This window comes from Ascidiella aspersa, chromosome 1 (genome assembly GCF_963924565.1).
Source record: "Ascidiella aspersa chromosome 1, kaAscAspe10.2, whole genome shotgun sequence".
Classification (NCBI taxonomy): Eukaryota; Metazoa; Chordata; class Ascidiacea; order Phlebobranchia; family Ascidiidae; genus Ascidiella; species Ascidiella aspersa.
Window position 1 is genome coordinate 30,274,441 of NC_139447.1, and position 13,799 is coordinate 30,288,239.

At 39.4% G+C, this 13,799-nt stretch overlaps 2 protein-coding genes across 2 annotated transcripts in view; both read left to right on the forward strand.

The window, feature by feature from the left end:
* Positions 1–5,698, forward strand: part of LOC146169705 (uncharacterized) — a 30,064-nt gene extending 24,366 nt beyond the window's left edge. Inside the window, exons 19-20 of the mRNA XM_083388745.1 lie at positions 2,407–2,611; positions 4,456–5,698. Of these exons, the coding sequence (XP_083244871.1) occupies positions 2,407–2,611; positions 4,456–4,635 (385 nt within the window). The 3' untranslated portion in view covers positions 4,636–5,698. The remainder of the gene's footprint in view (positions 1–2,406; positions 2,612–4,455) is intronic.
* A 7,367-nt stretch (positions 5,699–13,065) lies between these two features.
* LOC146169707 (dynein light chain Tctex-type 1) lies at positions 13,066–13,795 on the forward strand. The gene has a single exon (XM_083390802.1). The coding sequence runs from the start codon at positions 13,155–13,157 to the stop codon at positions 13,494–13,496; it is 342 nt and encodes a 113-aa protein (XP_083246928.1). The 5' UTR covers positions 13,066–13,154; the 3' UTR covers positions 13,497–13,795.
* Positions 13,796–13,799: the final 4 nt, after the last annotated feature.

Genomic DNA, 13,799 nt, shown 5'->3' on the forward strand with positions numbered 1-13,799 from the left:
AACTGTACACCGCTATTAACCAGTAATTGGTCGTATTATTGACGGGATTATGTACCTACGCAAAATTAGGTTAATTTGTTTGCGTTATTCTATATTTTAAAAATGTGCTTTGTTCGAAATTTATGAGTTTTGATTAAGAACACATTTGAACTTAGAAAAAAATTACTCGCGCCAGTTCGTTTTCAGTAAGAGTACGCTTAGTTGTGTACAGTGTGTACACCTTAATCACCCGTAAAGAGACCACACAGGTGAACCAAAGCCAAAAAATAACACAGCTGATGCTTACCGCCACTTTCCCCTTAAAAACAAGACAAATTGACCCTCAACCAGCGACTTTAAAACCCACTATAAAACGAACCCGCATACTTGGAACCTTTACTGCTGCGACTCTTCTTCTGCTGTTGTTGTTATTAATATTTTTCTGGCGGCGCGTCGCGAACGGCGTCGGGCAATTTGTCAGCGCACTTGACGGCCCCTCAGCGCGCCAATCCCCAGTTTGTAAACACGATAAACCCCCGCGTAAACACGCCAATATGACTTTCGCACGACCGACAGACCGCCGACGACTCGCCCCACCAGCACCTGCTCCACTGATTTCGGTCGCTTTGTCTTTTCTTGACAGCAGCGCGTTTTGATGCGCACGCTTTACAAGAGCTAAGAGCTGTATGTGAAGACGACAAGATGTAAGCTACACTTTTGCCTTTTTATAAAGTGTCCGTATTAGACGTTTTATAGGGGAAGGTACTTCTTTAAATGGGCTTGTGAAAACTGGATTACTATCGGGTGCTTTACACTGCATCGGGTGCACAAAAAATGCCTTTGTCACAAAATATACCTAAGTTGCGACGCTAGACTGGTCAAGCCAGTTGGATATGACAAAAAGCCCACAAAGTTTTTTTGAGCGACGTAACTAAACAACATCTTGTGGGTCTTGTATGCTGTGATAAACGCTACCCGACCTTCGCTATACCGAACGTGTAAGAAAAAACACCAACGCCCATCGCTAATTAAACAGAGCGCTAAACTGGTTTCGAGTCAGGGCTGTTAATTGCTTTTGCGTTTGCGACGCGTAACACGACGTACTTCGCTCGCCGTGTGTTTCCTCGCGGCGCATTTAAATAGAGCCGGTGAACTTGTTACCACTCGGGGTACTGTACATTCTCCTCACCCGCTTGGAACGCCTTTTGCCTTGCCACCTTGTCCGTGTCGAGTTACTGATATCACAATCCCTTCTCACGGGCGACCAGGTTTGCTGAGCCAACGCAATGCCGAAATTCTAAAAATAGAAACGGCCCGGTAACTCGTTGCGACCCGCGCCAACCCGATTGCTTTGCAATGAGAAAGGTTCATTGCCAGATTACGTGATCCGCCGACGGAATGCCACCGACTAATTGCAAATTGTATAGCGCACGAATTTTGGACGATTGGCGTGAAAATCGCGACAGCGTCGTTGTTTTACGTCATTACATCCTACCTTTTCGGGTTCACGTATAACATAGCGATTGAAACTAATGAGAAAAGTCTGCACCGCAAAAGAATAAAATCTTGTACGAAATAAAAATTATTAATTATTAGGATCTTAAGTCGCAACCTGCTCAACTGCTAGACGTTTTAACTCGGTATAATAATCGACTATTTCATCCTCCTGAACATTAATCAAAGTGAGCAATATAAGTTCACACGCTAAGTAGGAGATCTCAAACTTGGGACCATATATTAACCTTTTATTTGGTAAAATAGGACCCCTTTGCCGCATAACGCTTTCTTGCCAAAACAAACAAGCAAAATCAGTAGGCATACCTATTCTGGCCGGGTAGCTTTGTCACACAACAAAATTCACTTCTATACGAACAACAAGCATATAAAAGTACTTTGGAACACATTATAAACCACAAGAGTTCTCCCGCCCACATTATTTTTACTCAAACGACAAAAGCCAAACGCGCCCCTTAACTCGCATTAAACCCGCATTTCTTGCTTTGCCACAGCGGCAGCATTAACAACCAGGCCCGGTCACATTTACCGTTTAACAGGAGCCACACAAGCGACAAAGCCGAATAAAAACTTAACAGGGATTCTTAATTATTTTTTATCTGGACCACCTTTTATTTTTTTGGTTCTCGTGGAATTTTAGAGATAAAGTCATAAATTAAGTCCTAAAAAAGCTGCCTTAAGATGCCTCGTGTTTTCGGTCCGACAAATGTGAAACTGGAGAGTCTAAAAAACATTAAAGTAAAATGCGCCAGAACGTGTTTTATTTGAACAAAATCATTTTTATTTTTAAATTATAATCTAAGATTTTAACCATACTTTATGATCCCATAAAACTTGTACACGTACCCCAGTTACACAACCTCTCCCTTAACGTAGAATAAACCATTATTTCAAATCCTACAACAACAACAGCAGCAGCAGCAACAACGACAACATTGGAGAAGGTGGCGAGCCACTCAACGAAGCTGAGGCTGTTTCGATGCGTCACACGGTGATCGCGCCTTGCAGCACCAGCTCGCAGATCATCCAGATCGACACTGGCGAGGAAAAGCAGTTTATCGAGGTGCCGGAGGGATACACCCTCATCCAGACCCCCGAAGGCCTCGTTATGTCACAGGTAGGTGTTTTTTGTTGGCCTTTTGCGCAAATTTTTGGGTTGCGTTATTTTTTTTTTACGGCTTTGCTAACGACACGAGAAATTTGATTGGAACTAATAATGCTGTTTATAGAAATTTTATGTTTTTAAAACAAGATGCCAACGTTTCGACAATAGCTCATGTCCCACTTATAACAGAATGTCGATCTATCGAAAATCCTAATATATTTAACTGAAAACAAAGCCCAGCTGAGTGTTTGTAGTACGTCCGATGCATTAGAGACTTGCAATAAAAAAAACTGTTTTAAAGCGTTAAGGCCAACAATTTAGCGAAAACTTGCAAATCACAGATCGAACAAACAATACTTTCTTTGCTTATTATTTTTTAAGCCTAGTTTGCGTCTCAGTTACCGCATTGCTGACTACGTAGGCCTGTCTAACTGTTCGGCGCTGGCAAAGTATATATATCAGCTATGAAAACGACGTAAATACTCTTATACTGTCAATCCTGATGGCAAATTTATACACTTTGCGCCTTTGTTTTGTTTGCGAACTGACTTTCACAATCGTCTTGTTCGCTCAAGTCCACGTTACGTCATCACATACAGCGCGAAAACAAAACAAGGCCTGTTTAGGCTTTTCTGCCGTTTGTAATCCCGATCGAATCTTTTCCCTTATTTAGCGATATCGCTATCTCCCATCCGACGAGCATAAAAACACGCACTATTAAAGCTGTGTGTGTACGACTTTTGTTCGCTCGTAACAGTGCCGTCATATGACGTCACAATACCGAAACAGAAGGACCGCTTGTGGCCGTTGTTGTGTGTGCACGGCTTAAGTCCACTCGCCAGCAATAATCGCATTTGCGCCACAGACTTGCTTGTATATTACGCGCGCTGTGCGGTCGCGACTCTCCGAGGTGTCAACCCTTGCCATTCCCGCACGGCTCAGCCACCTTTAAGCGCATTTCGTCATTACCAGAACAAACCTAATAAGACTTGTCGCCGACCCGTCTCCCCCTATTTTTGCGGTATTAAAAAGTGAAAAAAAGTTCGCCTGGGAATATCGTCGCTTTTGCTTCGAGCTATAGACAATAACGTTCGTTAGGAGTTGTTCGGGTTATCTTTTATTAACGTATTTCATTAACCGGAACGTTGATAGCGTTTTTTAATTAAACAAACGCTTTTTAACGTGGTTTAAGTTTCTAGCTGTTTTTACTCCAATACTCTTTAAAAGTTGGTCTGTAAGAGAATTTTTTCCCATAGCAGTTCAAAAACAAGGGTTTTAAATCCCCAATAAACATTTTGTAATTTTTTGTAACTAATTCCAAATGATTGGCTCAAATAAGTATTGTGAATTTTACATTTAAATAAGTGGTTTAACACCAACGCATGTTCTCGTTTTCCTTTGTTAACGAAATCAATTTAAATAAAAAACAAATACCATACAAATCGAACTTAAACGCTTGGGACCTTTTGACCGCGATTTTTTTAAGATCCTTAAGAAATAGGCCCGTCGCTTTAAAACAGGCTTTGCGCTGGCTAATTGGCATAAAATACCCTTTACGCCATTTCTTCACACAAGTATCACGTTCTCGTTAAACACAGGCCAGACTTAAGCTCAAAATTCACCACATAAGCGAAATCGCATCCTTTCTCGCGAGAAAGCGAAAACAACGCAAAGCACGTAATAAGAATATCAAAGCCCATACAGAAGTAAACATAGTTAAAAATGAATAAAGAGTTATTCGAAACGTTCAAAATGATACCTACTTCTGTATGGGCTTTGATATTCTTATTACGTCTTACTACAACCTCCAACCATTATGCTCCAAAACGTAAAACGCCTTTATTTTTGTTTTGCAGCCGGGCACAACACTATCTCAGGCCGAGGACGGAACCATCTACGTCACGCAGGAGGATGGCACCACGACGCCGCTTGATTCTCAGAAGGGGGTTCCCCTCGAAACGGTCGAGTCTCTGCTCTCGCTGGAAGGACAACAACAACAACAACAGCAACAACAGCAGCAGCAACAACAGGAGTGAACTTAGTTCTAACTAAATTCCGGATGAGATTGAGGCGCGTTTGCGACTGGAGGACCCAGCTGGATCCAAGTTCGTTTGTTCAGAAGGATCACTAACACTTGTGTAGCTCGAGGTTGAAATGAAGCTGCGTCCTACCACGAGCGCCGTCGTTTTGTATTAACATAGATCATCTATAACCAGCGTGTATCATCCCAAGTAGCGTGCCGTATATACGCGTCTATTTTTCCTTTTTTCGCCACTTGTTCTCTGACATAACAGTAGTAAAGCCATTTCAGACCGTAACCGTTACAGCAGCCGCGTCCTCGTCTCGGCCAATTTTAGGACCTATACCATATTGTGTGGCTCGTACGCGCGCGAGCTGTTTTACTACCGTCGTCGTTAAACTATAAAAGCAGTGCCAAATGGTCCCGATTGCTATCGAGCACTTCCTCGATACGCAGGCTGCAGTGGTCGTTTTGCGGCCGTTTACGCGTGTCCTTGCTATGTCTGCTTTGCAGCGCCTTGCACTAGACCAAATCGTTGGACAACCCGCCCAGAGGGCTACACCAGTGGTTCTTTGAACATTTTTGGTGTTATCACCCCAGAGAAGATCTTGAAGAGATTTTATTACTGTATTCGAATTTTGTTTAAATTACGATCTGCCATAATTCAAGAGATAGCAATATTTTAATAACGTAAATTGCATTAAAATGAACATTAAATACCTAAATACCGAAAAGGTCGTTCTACCTTTTGCTATTCAGAGTTCATAGATAGAATCTTATGTTTTAAATTGTCGAATTAAACCCATTACCTCCCACAGTTAAACCACTCCGCTCCACGAAACCTAGCGATTACATTATTTGTCATATCAAGCATTACGCTGCAAGGCAGACATAAAACTAGTATTTGAATGTGTTTTTCGTTCGAACTGCCCAAAACACCGAAAGCGCCGCCCCCGTGATAAGCCGACATCCGTTTCGATTCTATTTCGTCTTCACAAGTTGTTTCGTCGTTTGTGTCTGTCCATCCACCGTTCATCTTTTTTTCGGTGTTTTGTGCGTTCAATAAAAGCTACATGGTGTACAGCAACCGGGCACCGCGGGGTCGTGTGAAATTCAGCCTCGTTGCGTTAATTTACTACAAGTCAATTCATCAGCGGTGTATGCCGAACAAAATCGAGGTCACTGAGCCGCGTCCCCAGGGTCCAATCAGCGAGATACGCATCGCCAAACCTGCCCTTTCAAGTTATTTTTTCCGCCGAAGCACATCGATCGGTTTGTCCGGTCATTAAACGGCATATGCCCGGCTGAATGGCATTACGACGTTTCGCACCATTGCCGAAATTTGTCTTTGCTTTTTAAATTATGTACGCTTGGCTTCAGTCGCCGGGTTTGTCGCTTTAGTAAATATCGTCGACCCTCCTTTAAACGAAACTAAACGGTGGTAAAATAATGACATTTAGTATGACAAAGATTAAGACCGATAAAGCGTAAATCCTAATAACAAATAATCTAATTTAATTATTAACGTCCTTAACACAGTCAACTTATTAAACGACTTTTATAACAAAAGGTTACGATTGACTTTTTATTTGCGATTACAACATAATCTAGGTCAGGGTTTCCCAAACTTTCTAGTCTGAGACCCCTTCTAATTTATTGAAAAAGTTTAAAACATAATATTTTCCGTTTTCTGCTTCCACACACGTCTGTTATAGTAGTGTGCATTTTAAGAGTTATGTTTTGCAAAAAGTTTGCTATTAGGATATCAAACAGAAAAAATTAACAATTTTATACAAGTTACACTTTGCGTAAAAAAGTATACGGACTCATTCACGACCACCAGTTTGGCAAGACCTGATCTAGGTAGCCTAATAGTCAGATTTGGCGATGGACTAAACTGCATTGTACATCACTGACCGTTTCACCCATGTAAACTTCTCTTATCGCTTGGGTCATTAACCGCTCACTTAAAAATTCAAGGGGCGGAGGAAGGGGGTAGGCACCTCGGAACCATTGCTATCTCAAGCGATGATTTACAGCCGTGCATTTGGAAAACTGCTTGCTGCACATTTTTAAAGTATTATTATTTTCGTGGATGGCTAAACGTATAGTAAGTGGTACCAATCGGGCTTTACCGATGTTTTAATCTGCTCAAACATTTTTAGGTATTAGGGGTTTATGTGATCTTTAACAGCGTCTTGTAAAGTTCCGGAAATCAGTGCGCAAACCACTCTTTTTAAGAGTAGGTTTTTTAAGAGTATTAGTTATGTCTATATGAAAAAATACCACAAGTCATTGGCAGTAAGAGAAGGAATACAAGCTATTGCCTAAAAAAATAAGTTTTAAAGTATTTAAACTGGTAAACTATTAAAATTTAGAAAATATCGGGTCGAGCATAAACAAATGTTATCAAGTTTTGTGTCAGCAAAAACATTACATAAAACCCGTACGCTTAATAACTGATGTACTTAGCACTGTCTAAAATTAATTTAATTACAATCAAGAGCAAAAATATATTTTCAACATCACTGCTTTTATGAAACTCAAGAATCAAAACAGTAATTTTTTTAGATGTCTGACTCTAGTCAAATTTGCACGATGCTAACTGCAGCACAATTAAAAGCAGCAAATTGCGTCATCTCGTAACCGTAGTCAACCTCAGAAAACTGAATCTGCATCGAAAACCGCGGGGGTTTAACTTGCTTTTAGGCAAACGAGTGAAAGTTTTTCTCCGCCTCGAATTTTCTGCCGGTTTTCGGCCCAAAATAACCTAATGACGTCAACTGTATTTTTACGCCATCTTCAGAATGCAGTGAACCTAGTCGCCGCCTCTGCGGGCCCAGTGGGGGCGGTTTGAGGCCTGCTGCGTCACCAAAGCCTTTGCTAAATTCGACTGGAATGTCATTGTTGAATTTCGAATTTCAATGCGGACGGAAATGGACTTTTGCGCATAAAAGATTTACGATCAATGCAAAATGTGCGTTTCAAGTGGAAAGGCGAAGCGCGAACCTTAAAGTGCCCTTTTGTGGTTTATGCCGCGCAGATTTTGTTTGTCAAAACAAGCCGTAAATCAATCGACAGATGTACAGGGTGTCCATAAAGTCTCTTTACAATTTAAAAAATGATTAAAAAGTGAAATGATGAGATATCGCAATGAGGTTTGTTTTATGTTAATCAGTATTTCATTAAGTTTTATTGGTACATTAAATACACTTCTAAACAATTCTTCAACATTTAATTAAAAAGAAACAAAAATATCATTACTTTATTTAACACACTTCTACATGGGCACCATTAGTTGCACGAAGCACATCTAAACGGTTAATTTAGAAATTTTGTCTGAAACAATAAATTGTAGTGTCAATAAAAACTTTTATGAAATACTGATTAACATAAAACAAACCTCATTGCGCTATCTCCATTTCATGTTTTATGATTTTTTTTAATTGTAAAGAGACTTTATGGACACCGTGTATATTAGGAGGGTAAAGCATTGGTATAAGACAAAACATGTTAAAACTTAACGCATTTTATCACAAGGTTTTGAACTGCAATGTAACACAAAGCTAACAAAAATATTGACGCCAACACGTCAAGCAATTTGATCTTCCTTTAACATCCATGACAAACAAACAAGCCAGAGGCGTCGCTAAGGTTTTCAGATCAAACAACAAATTTCTTTGGGGACAAACTTTTCAAACATAAAAACTTCCCTTAAAAGATTTTCCTTATCTACAATAAAAATTGTGAATTAAAACAAAAAACTTTTTACCAACATCAATCATTTAAGCAAAAAAATAATATTACTGAAAAATAGTTAGGGTTGGTTTGACAAACCGCGAAACCCTTGGGAGAAACTTTGTAACCCATTATATAAGGCTAAAAATGCGTCAGTTTGGTTCAATCCTTATTCATACGTAAAAAAATTTAAAATTAAGAAACTTATTTAAAATTAAAACATCAACCGTAATGTCTACCTCTTGTGTGAATCTTACATTTTCTTTTAATATACTAAACAAGTATAATATTTCGGTTCTTTTCTACCTAAACAATTTTCACCTTTGGCTGGACTTTATTTTAATTTTTGATCGACATTGACAGGAAAACTGCAGCCCTAAACCAGAAATTAAACCGATCTTATATTATTGTACTTTCGGTATTGCAATAACGAAAAAACAAATTGAACCTAAAAACACAAATATTTAACCAAATTTCTTCTATTTCATTTAATATCCCTTGTCACACTTATTTTACGTTCAGCAGACATAATTTTACTGAAGCACGCTTAAAACAATGCACTCTCCAACCCGCCTGTAAAACATGTTTTTTCCGGTTTGCCCGCAAACAGGCTTCTCTGCATGCGGATCTCTCGAATCTCGTGTCGGGCGCACGAAAGCAATTGCCCTTGCCATACAAGATTCTTTCACCTGAGCGTTCTTCGCAAACTTGCAGCTCGCGCTTTTGGGCTCGCGAATGTTCGAGAGGCGGTTCTGTGGCAATGGAGGGAAACAAAAGATGGCTACCGCTGAGTTTTTTCTCTTAGCGAGCAATCGCGGCGATCGCACCTCTCGTAAACAAAGCTTATCACCGCGTCTCCGCCCGCGCACCGCTGTATATACACATATACACACACGGCCACATATAGATAATATGTATATGTACGCTGGAAACTAGCGCCGGTGGCGTTTTGACAATGGCTGACTGCTGCGATCAAGTTGACTGCGGTTGATCGCTGGAAATGTGCACGGATGCGCCGGTCGCGAACTTTCATTGGCCCAACCGACCCATTAAAAAGTACATCGAAACGAAACCGGACCCCATTTAAAACTCTTGGTCAGTTTGCAAGTATAAAGTGGTCATTGAAACCTTGTTTCGGAACTTTGATAAAGATTTTCGATGGCCGCGAACTTTCCTTGGCCCCAACCGACCCATTCAAAAGTGGGCACATCGAAACCGGCCCCTATTTAAAACTCTTTATCAATTTGTAAGTTTAAAATGGTCATTGAAACCTCGTTTCGGAACTTTGACAAACATTTCCGATGGCCGCTTTGCTGACCCATGCGCAAAGCCAAGCTTCCAAATAAAGGTTTAAACAAACAAATTTTGTGTTGTCTTAAGTAATTTCGAAGCTGATCTATCATATTTAACGGAAAATAAACCTTTAACGGAAAATAACCGCTGTATTTTCGACAAGAAGTATAAAATACATGAAACTACCATTTTTAACGAACAAGGATAAACCAAAACCACTTTACCGATTGACGCATAATGCCAGACACTTTTGCTTCAAAAAACAAAACAACGTAAATCATTTTAAACAACCACTCCTTAGTAGTCAAATCTAGTCACTATCGTTCGGTCCTTTCACCATTGCAAAAACATCAAACAAGTCCCGCAGACACGGGGTTGGGCCGAGAGGCCGTAATGCAGCCTAAAATGCATGACCATACAGCACAGGCGCGGTATATACGCACGTCATTCACAGACTGATCTTGCTGGTACGACGAAATTTTAACCGGTGCGAACTCTAAACAGGGATTATATAAGCAGAGGATGAGAGCATTGACAGGCCCGTTCCCATTCGTGTCAATATAGGATTAGGTGATGATCGTAATGATTAATAAATCTATTATCCAAAGCGGCTTAATCGCATTTGTCCGTATCGTCCCGCTCGCCGCGCTGCTTGACGTCAGGCTATCAAGATGACCACCCACAATATCGTACCTGCTTTTTTATGTGGTCAGCTGCTGTTTGGGGAAGAATTTCGGCTTAACGTAAAGATCCTTTCGTAAACTTATATATCTCAATGCCAATTTTTGCGGTTTCGTTACTTGGACGGCTCCGCAACAAAATTCTATGCTTTATTTTATTGAGTTTACTTAACTATCGAAAATTGAGCTCTAAACAAAAATCTGTTTTCGATAAATCAATAAAGAACTCCTTCTTTTCAATTTTTTTAGTGAACAGTCTGCAATTTTTTCGCTTTTAAAGTAACCATGTATTTTTACATTTTATTTTTATATTATTTTCAGTGGCGAATTCATAACAAACGAAAGAGTCAAGCCTTTTTTTATTGCAATTACCATGCTTTGTGCGTTTATGACACTCCTGAAAGCATTTCAAACGGCGTTACGAAGTTCAAGAGCCGCTTCCTGTAATCTCAAGTAAAACGTAAACATTTCATTGCCAAACAGTATTTGGATCAGGAAAGAGTCCATTGTTAGCGTTTGCGCGTTTACTTTGATCATTGTCTTAATTTAGAGCTTATTGATCGCCAAACCTCAATCAACAATGAACAAGGCATGGAATATAACTGTAGGCTATGACGCAAATATCTACAATTAGGCTTCTGACTGAATTTACTTCATAAAACAAAAATAACTACTATAGCAGGGGTCGGCAACCTACGGCCCGCCGATGTAATTCATCCGGCCCGCGGCCTCTCTGGCAAGTTAGAAACGAGTCTGTTTCACATACTTTTTGACTATTTTAACTACGTAAATGCAAAAAATTTTCGCGCTTCGCGCGAATGATTCATGCGTCTGCTTTTTTACGTTTTGATGCTGCCTTTTCAAGTACATCAGCGATTGTTAACCGTTAAGCCGTGGAAGGCTGCTGAAAAACGCTGCTTTTACCCTTACGCCGTAGAAGGCGTGCGTCGCGCAAAAAAATATTGGACATCTATTTTTTAACATTTTTTTTTTATTTTCGGCAATATAATAAAAACTTGGAAAAAATTTTAAAAGAAATACCGGTATACCCGAAAAATCGCGATCGCTTCGCTCGCCAGTTGTGCCTTAACTTAAACGCTTAACAAACACTGAGCTAGATTAACTTTAAATGTTACCGCGTTCCCTCAAAGTAGTTTTATTATACTTTTCATAAGAAGTATGGATGACGACGTGTGAACTCGAATTTTATACCAAAATAACGTTTTTTTGCGCTTTACTTGAACACTTTACTGCCTCTGTAGATGTAATTAAACACGTTTTTAAATGCAAAAAATAACCGAGGGGCGCCTGATTCACAGCTGTTCTTACATTTTAATAACACAATTCTTAGTTATTATTTTGTGCGGCCCGCAGAGACCTTTCTAACTGGGTTTTGGCCCGCGACTAGAAAAAAGTTGCCGACCCCTGTACTATAGTGACAGTAAAAATGCAATTTTTTGGGGTAAATAAACACACGTGTAGTCTACTAACCACTTTCCGGATTATTTTTATTTTTTATTCAGTCAAAAAACTGACTTAAGATGTTTGGTAACACTGTTTTACAATAGACATAACCAACGTAGGCAGACAAACAAAAATGTCATACGGCCTAAAAAACTTCTGCACGAGTCGTGCCAAAAACGTACTACCGGTAATTCCTATTTAGAGTTCAGAATTTAGAATTTGTCTAAAAAACATATGTTTCAATATACAATTAAACCTCTGCAACCGTGGTTCTCAAACTTTTTCAACTTGTGGTACACTAAGAAAACAAAGGCACACTTTCCATTGTTGTAATGACTTGAGTCAATGGCTTGACTTGAGTGCATTTGAATTACTGTTTTAAAATTACTTTACTTTACTGGACTCAAGTCGTCATTGTGCCAAATCACTTTATTTTTCTCAGTTTTTACAATGAAAATAATTTGCTTCCTATATGTTGCGCTTTTCTTATTCTTTAGTGAAGACATTGATTATACACGGACAAGTTTTCCAATTTTCAAAGTTTAACCTAGTTGGCTCGAACTTGCTGGTCGATTGATAACTATATTAAGCTTTAAATATTGGCACACTCCATTTCGACTTATCTGCAGACACTTTTTTTTATGCGAGAATACAGGCCAAATTTCATGAAAATGGATCCAACTAAAAGGTAAAATTATCGTACTTGGCTCAAATGACTCAGGCCAAGTCGAGATATTTAAAAACAGTATCTTCAGTACATTCGCTTAATGTATTCCACACATTGAATATCTATTAAAAATTACGCAATTTGTGAAACATTATTTTAGGTGGAAATCTGATTCTTGGTATGTCTTTGCTTAGTTTAGAAACTTTAGACTTTAGACATACAATAGGGTCCACAAAATACGGTCTCTATGTATCCTTAATAGTATAACAGTGTTGACAAAAGTTTCAAAAACTTGGAAATTAATGGAAACTTGGCATTACTTCTCTCAGATGGCAGATTACTACACCCCTGTCTGTTATTACAATGGTGCAGGAAAACAGGATTTCGTTCAGTTCAGCCACATTCTATTTTTACGATAGTCAGTGTGTTTATCAAAAAAAAAACATTAAATTACTATGTTTAATATCAGACTGAATTAGTGTTGTATATTTGTAAAATAAAGCATAAAAGAGAAAGTTTGCCCCCAACCATCCTATTTCTCCACAGCGCCACCACTCTCTATCGCCAAGCAACCAGCTATTTTCACCTTTGCCCCTGACGTAACTGAAATTTGGTCATCAAACAGATATTTTGACTTGAAATCAATTGAGGTTTTTTGGACAATTTTTGACCAACTTTAACGCCAGTTTAGCCATGGATGACTTTCAGGCCGGAGAAGAGACGACTTTCGTTGTGGACGACGTTAGCAACGTCATAAAGGAGTCGATCGAAAACACGATCGGGGGAAACGCCTACCAGCACAACAAAGTCAACCAGTGGACCTCAAATGTGGTGGAATTGTGCCTGAACCAGCTCACCAAGCTGAATCGGCCCTTCAAGTACATTGTGACCGCGGTTATCATGCAAAAGAACGGTGCCGGACTGCACACGGCCAGCTCTTGCTATTGGGACAATTCGACAGACGGAAGCTGCACCCTGAGATGGGAAAACAAGACCATGTACTGTATTGTTAGCGTGTTCGGCTTGGCTATTTAGATACGCAGAACGAGTGTTACGTTTTTCCACATTTCGCACATTCACTTGTATTTTTACCGCTTTCAAAATTAAACTTTTAATGACACTAAGCCTCTATTTTGCAGTTAATGAGATATATGCGCTGTAAAGACACCTACATTTATGGTTTAAAGATTTTCAGGCGAATAAATTACTAGAATTTTATTTCTTTTCACAGAAATGTAGTATTTGTGTGCATGTTTATTTTGTTTCGTAAGTTTCCTGTTAAAAATATTAGTGTATACTGTTATTTTTATTAAACTGTATTATCACCAAATTAGGTTG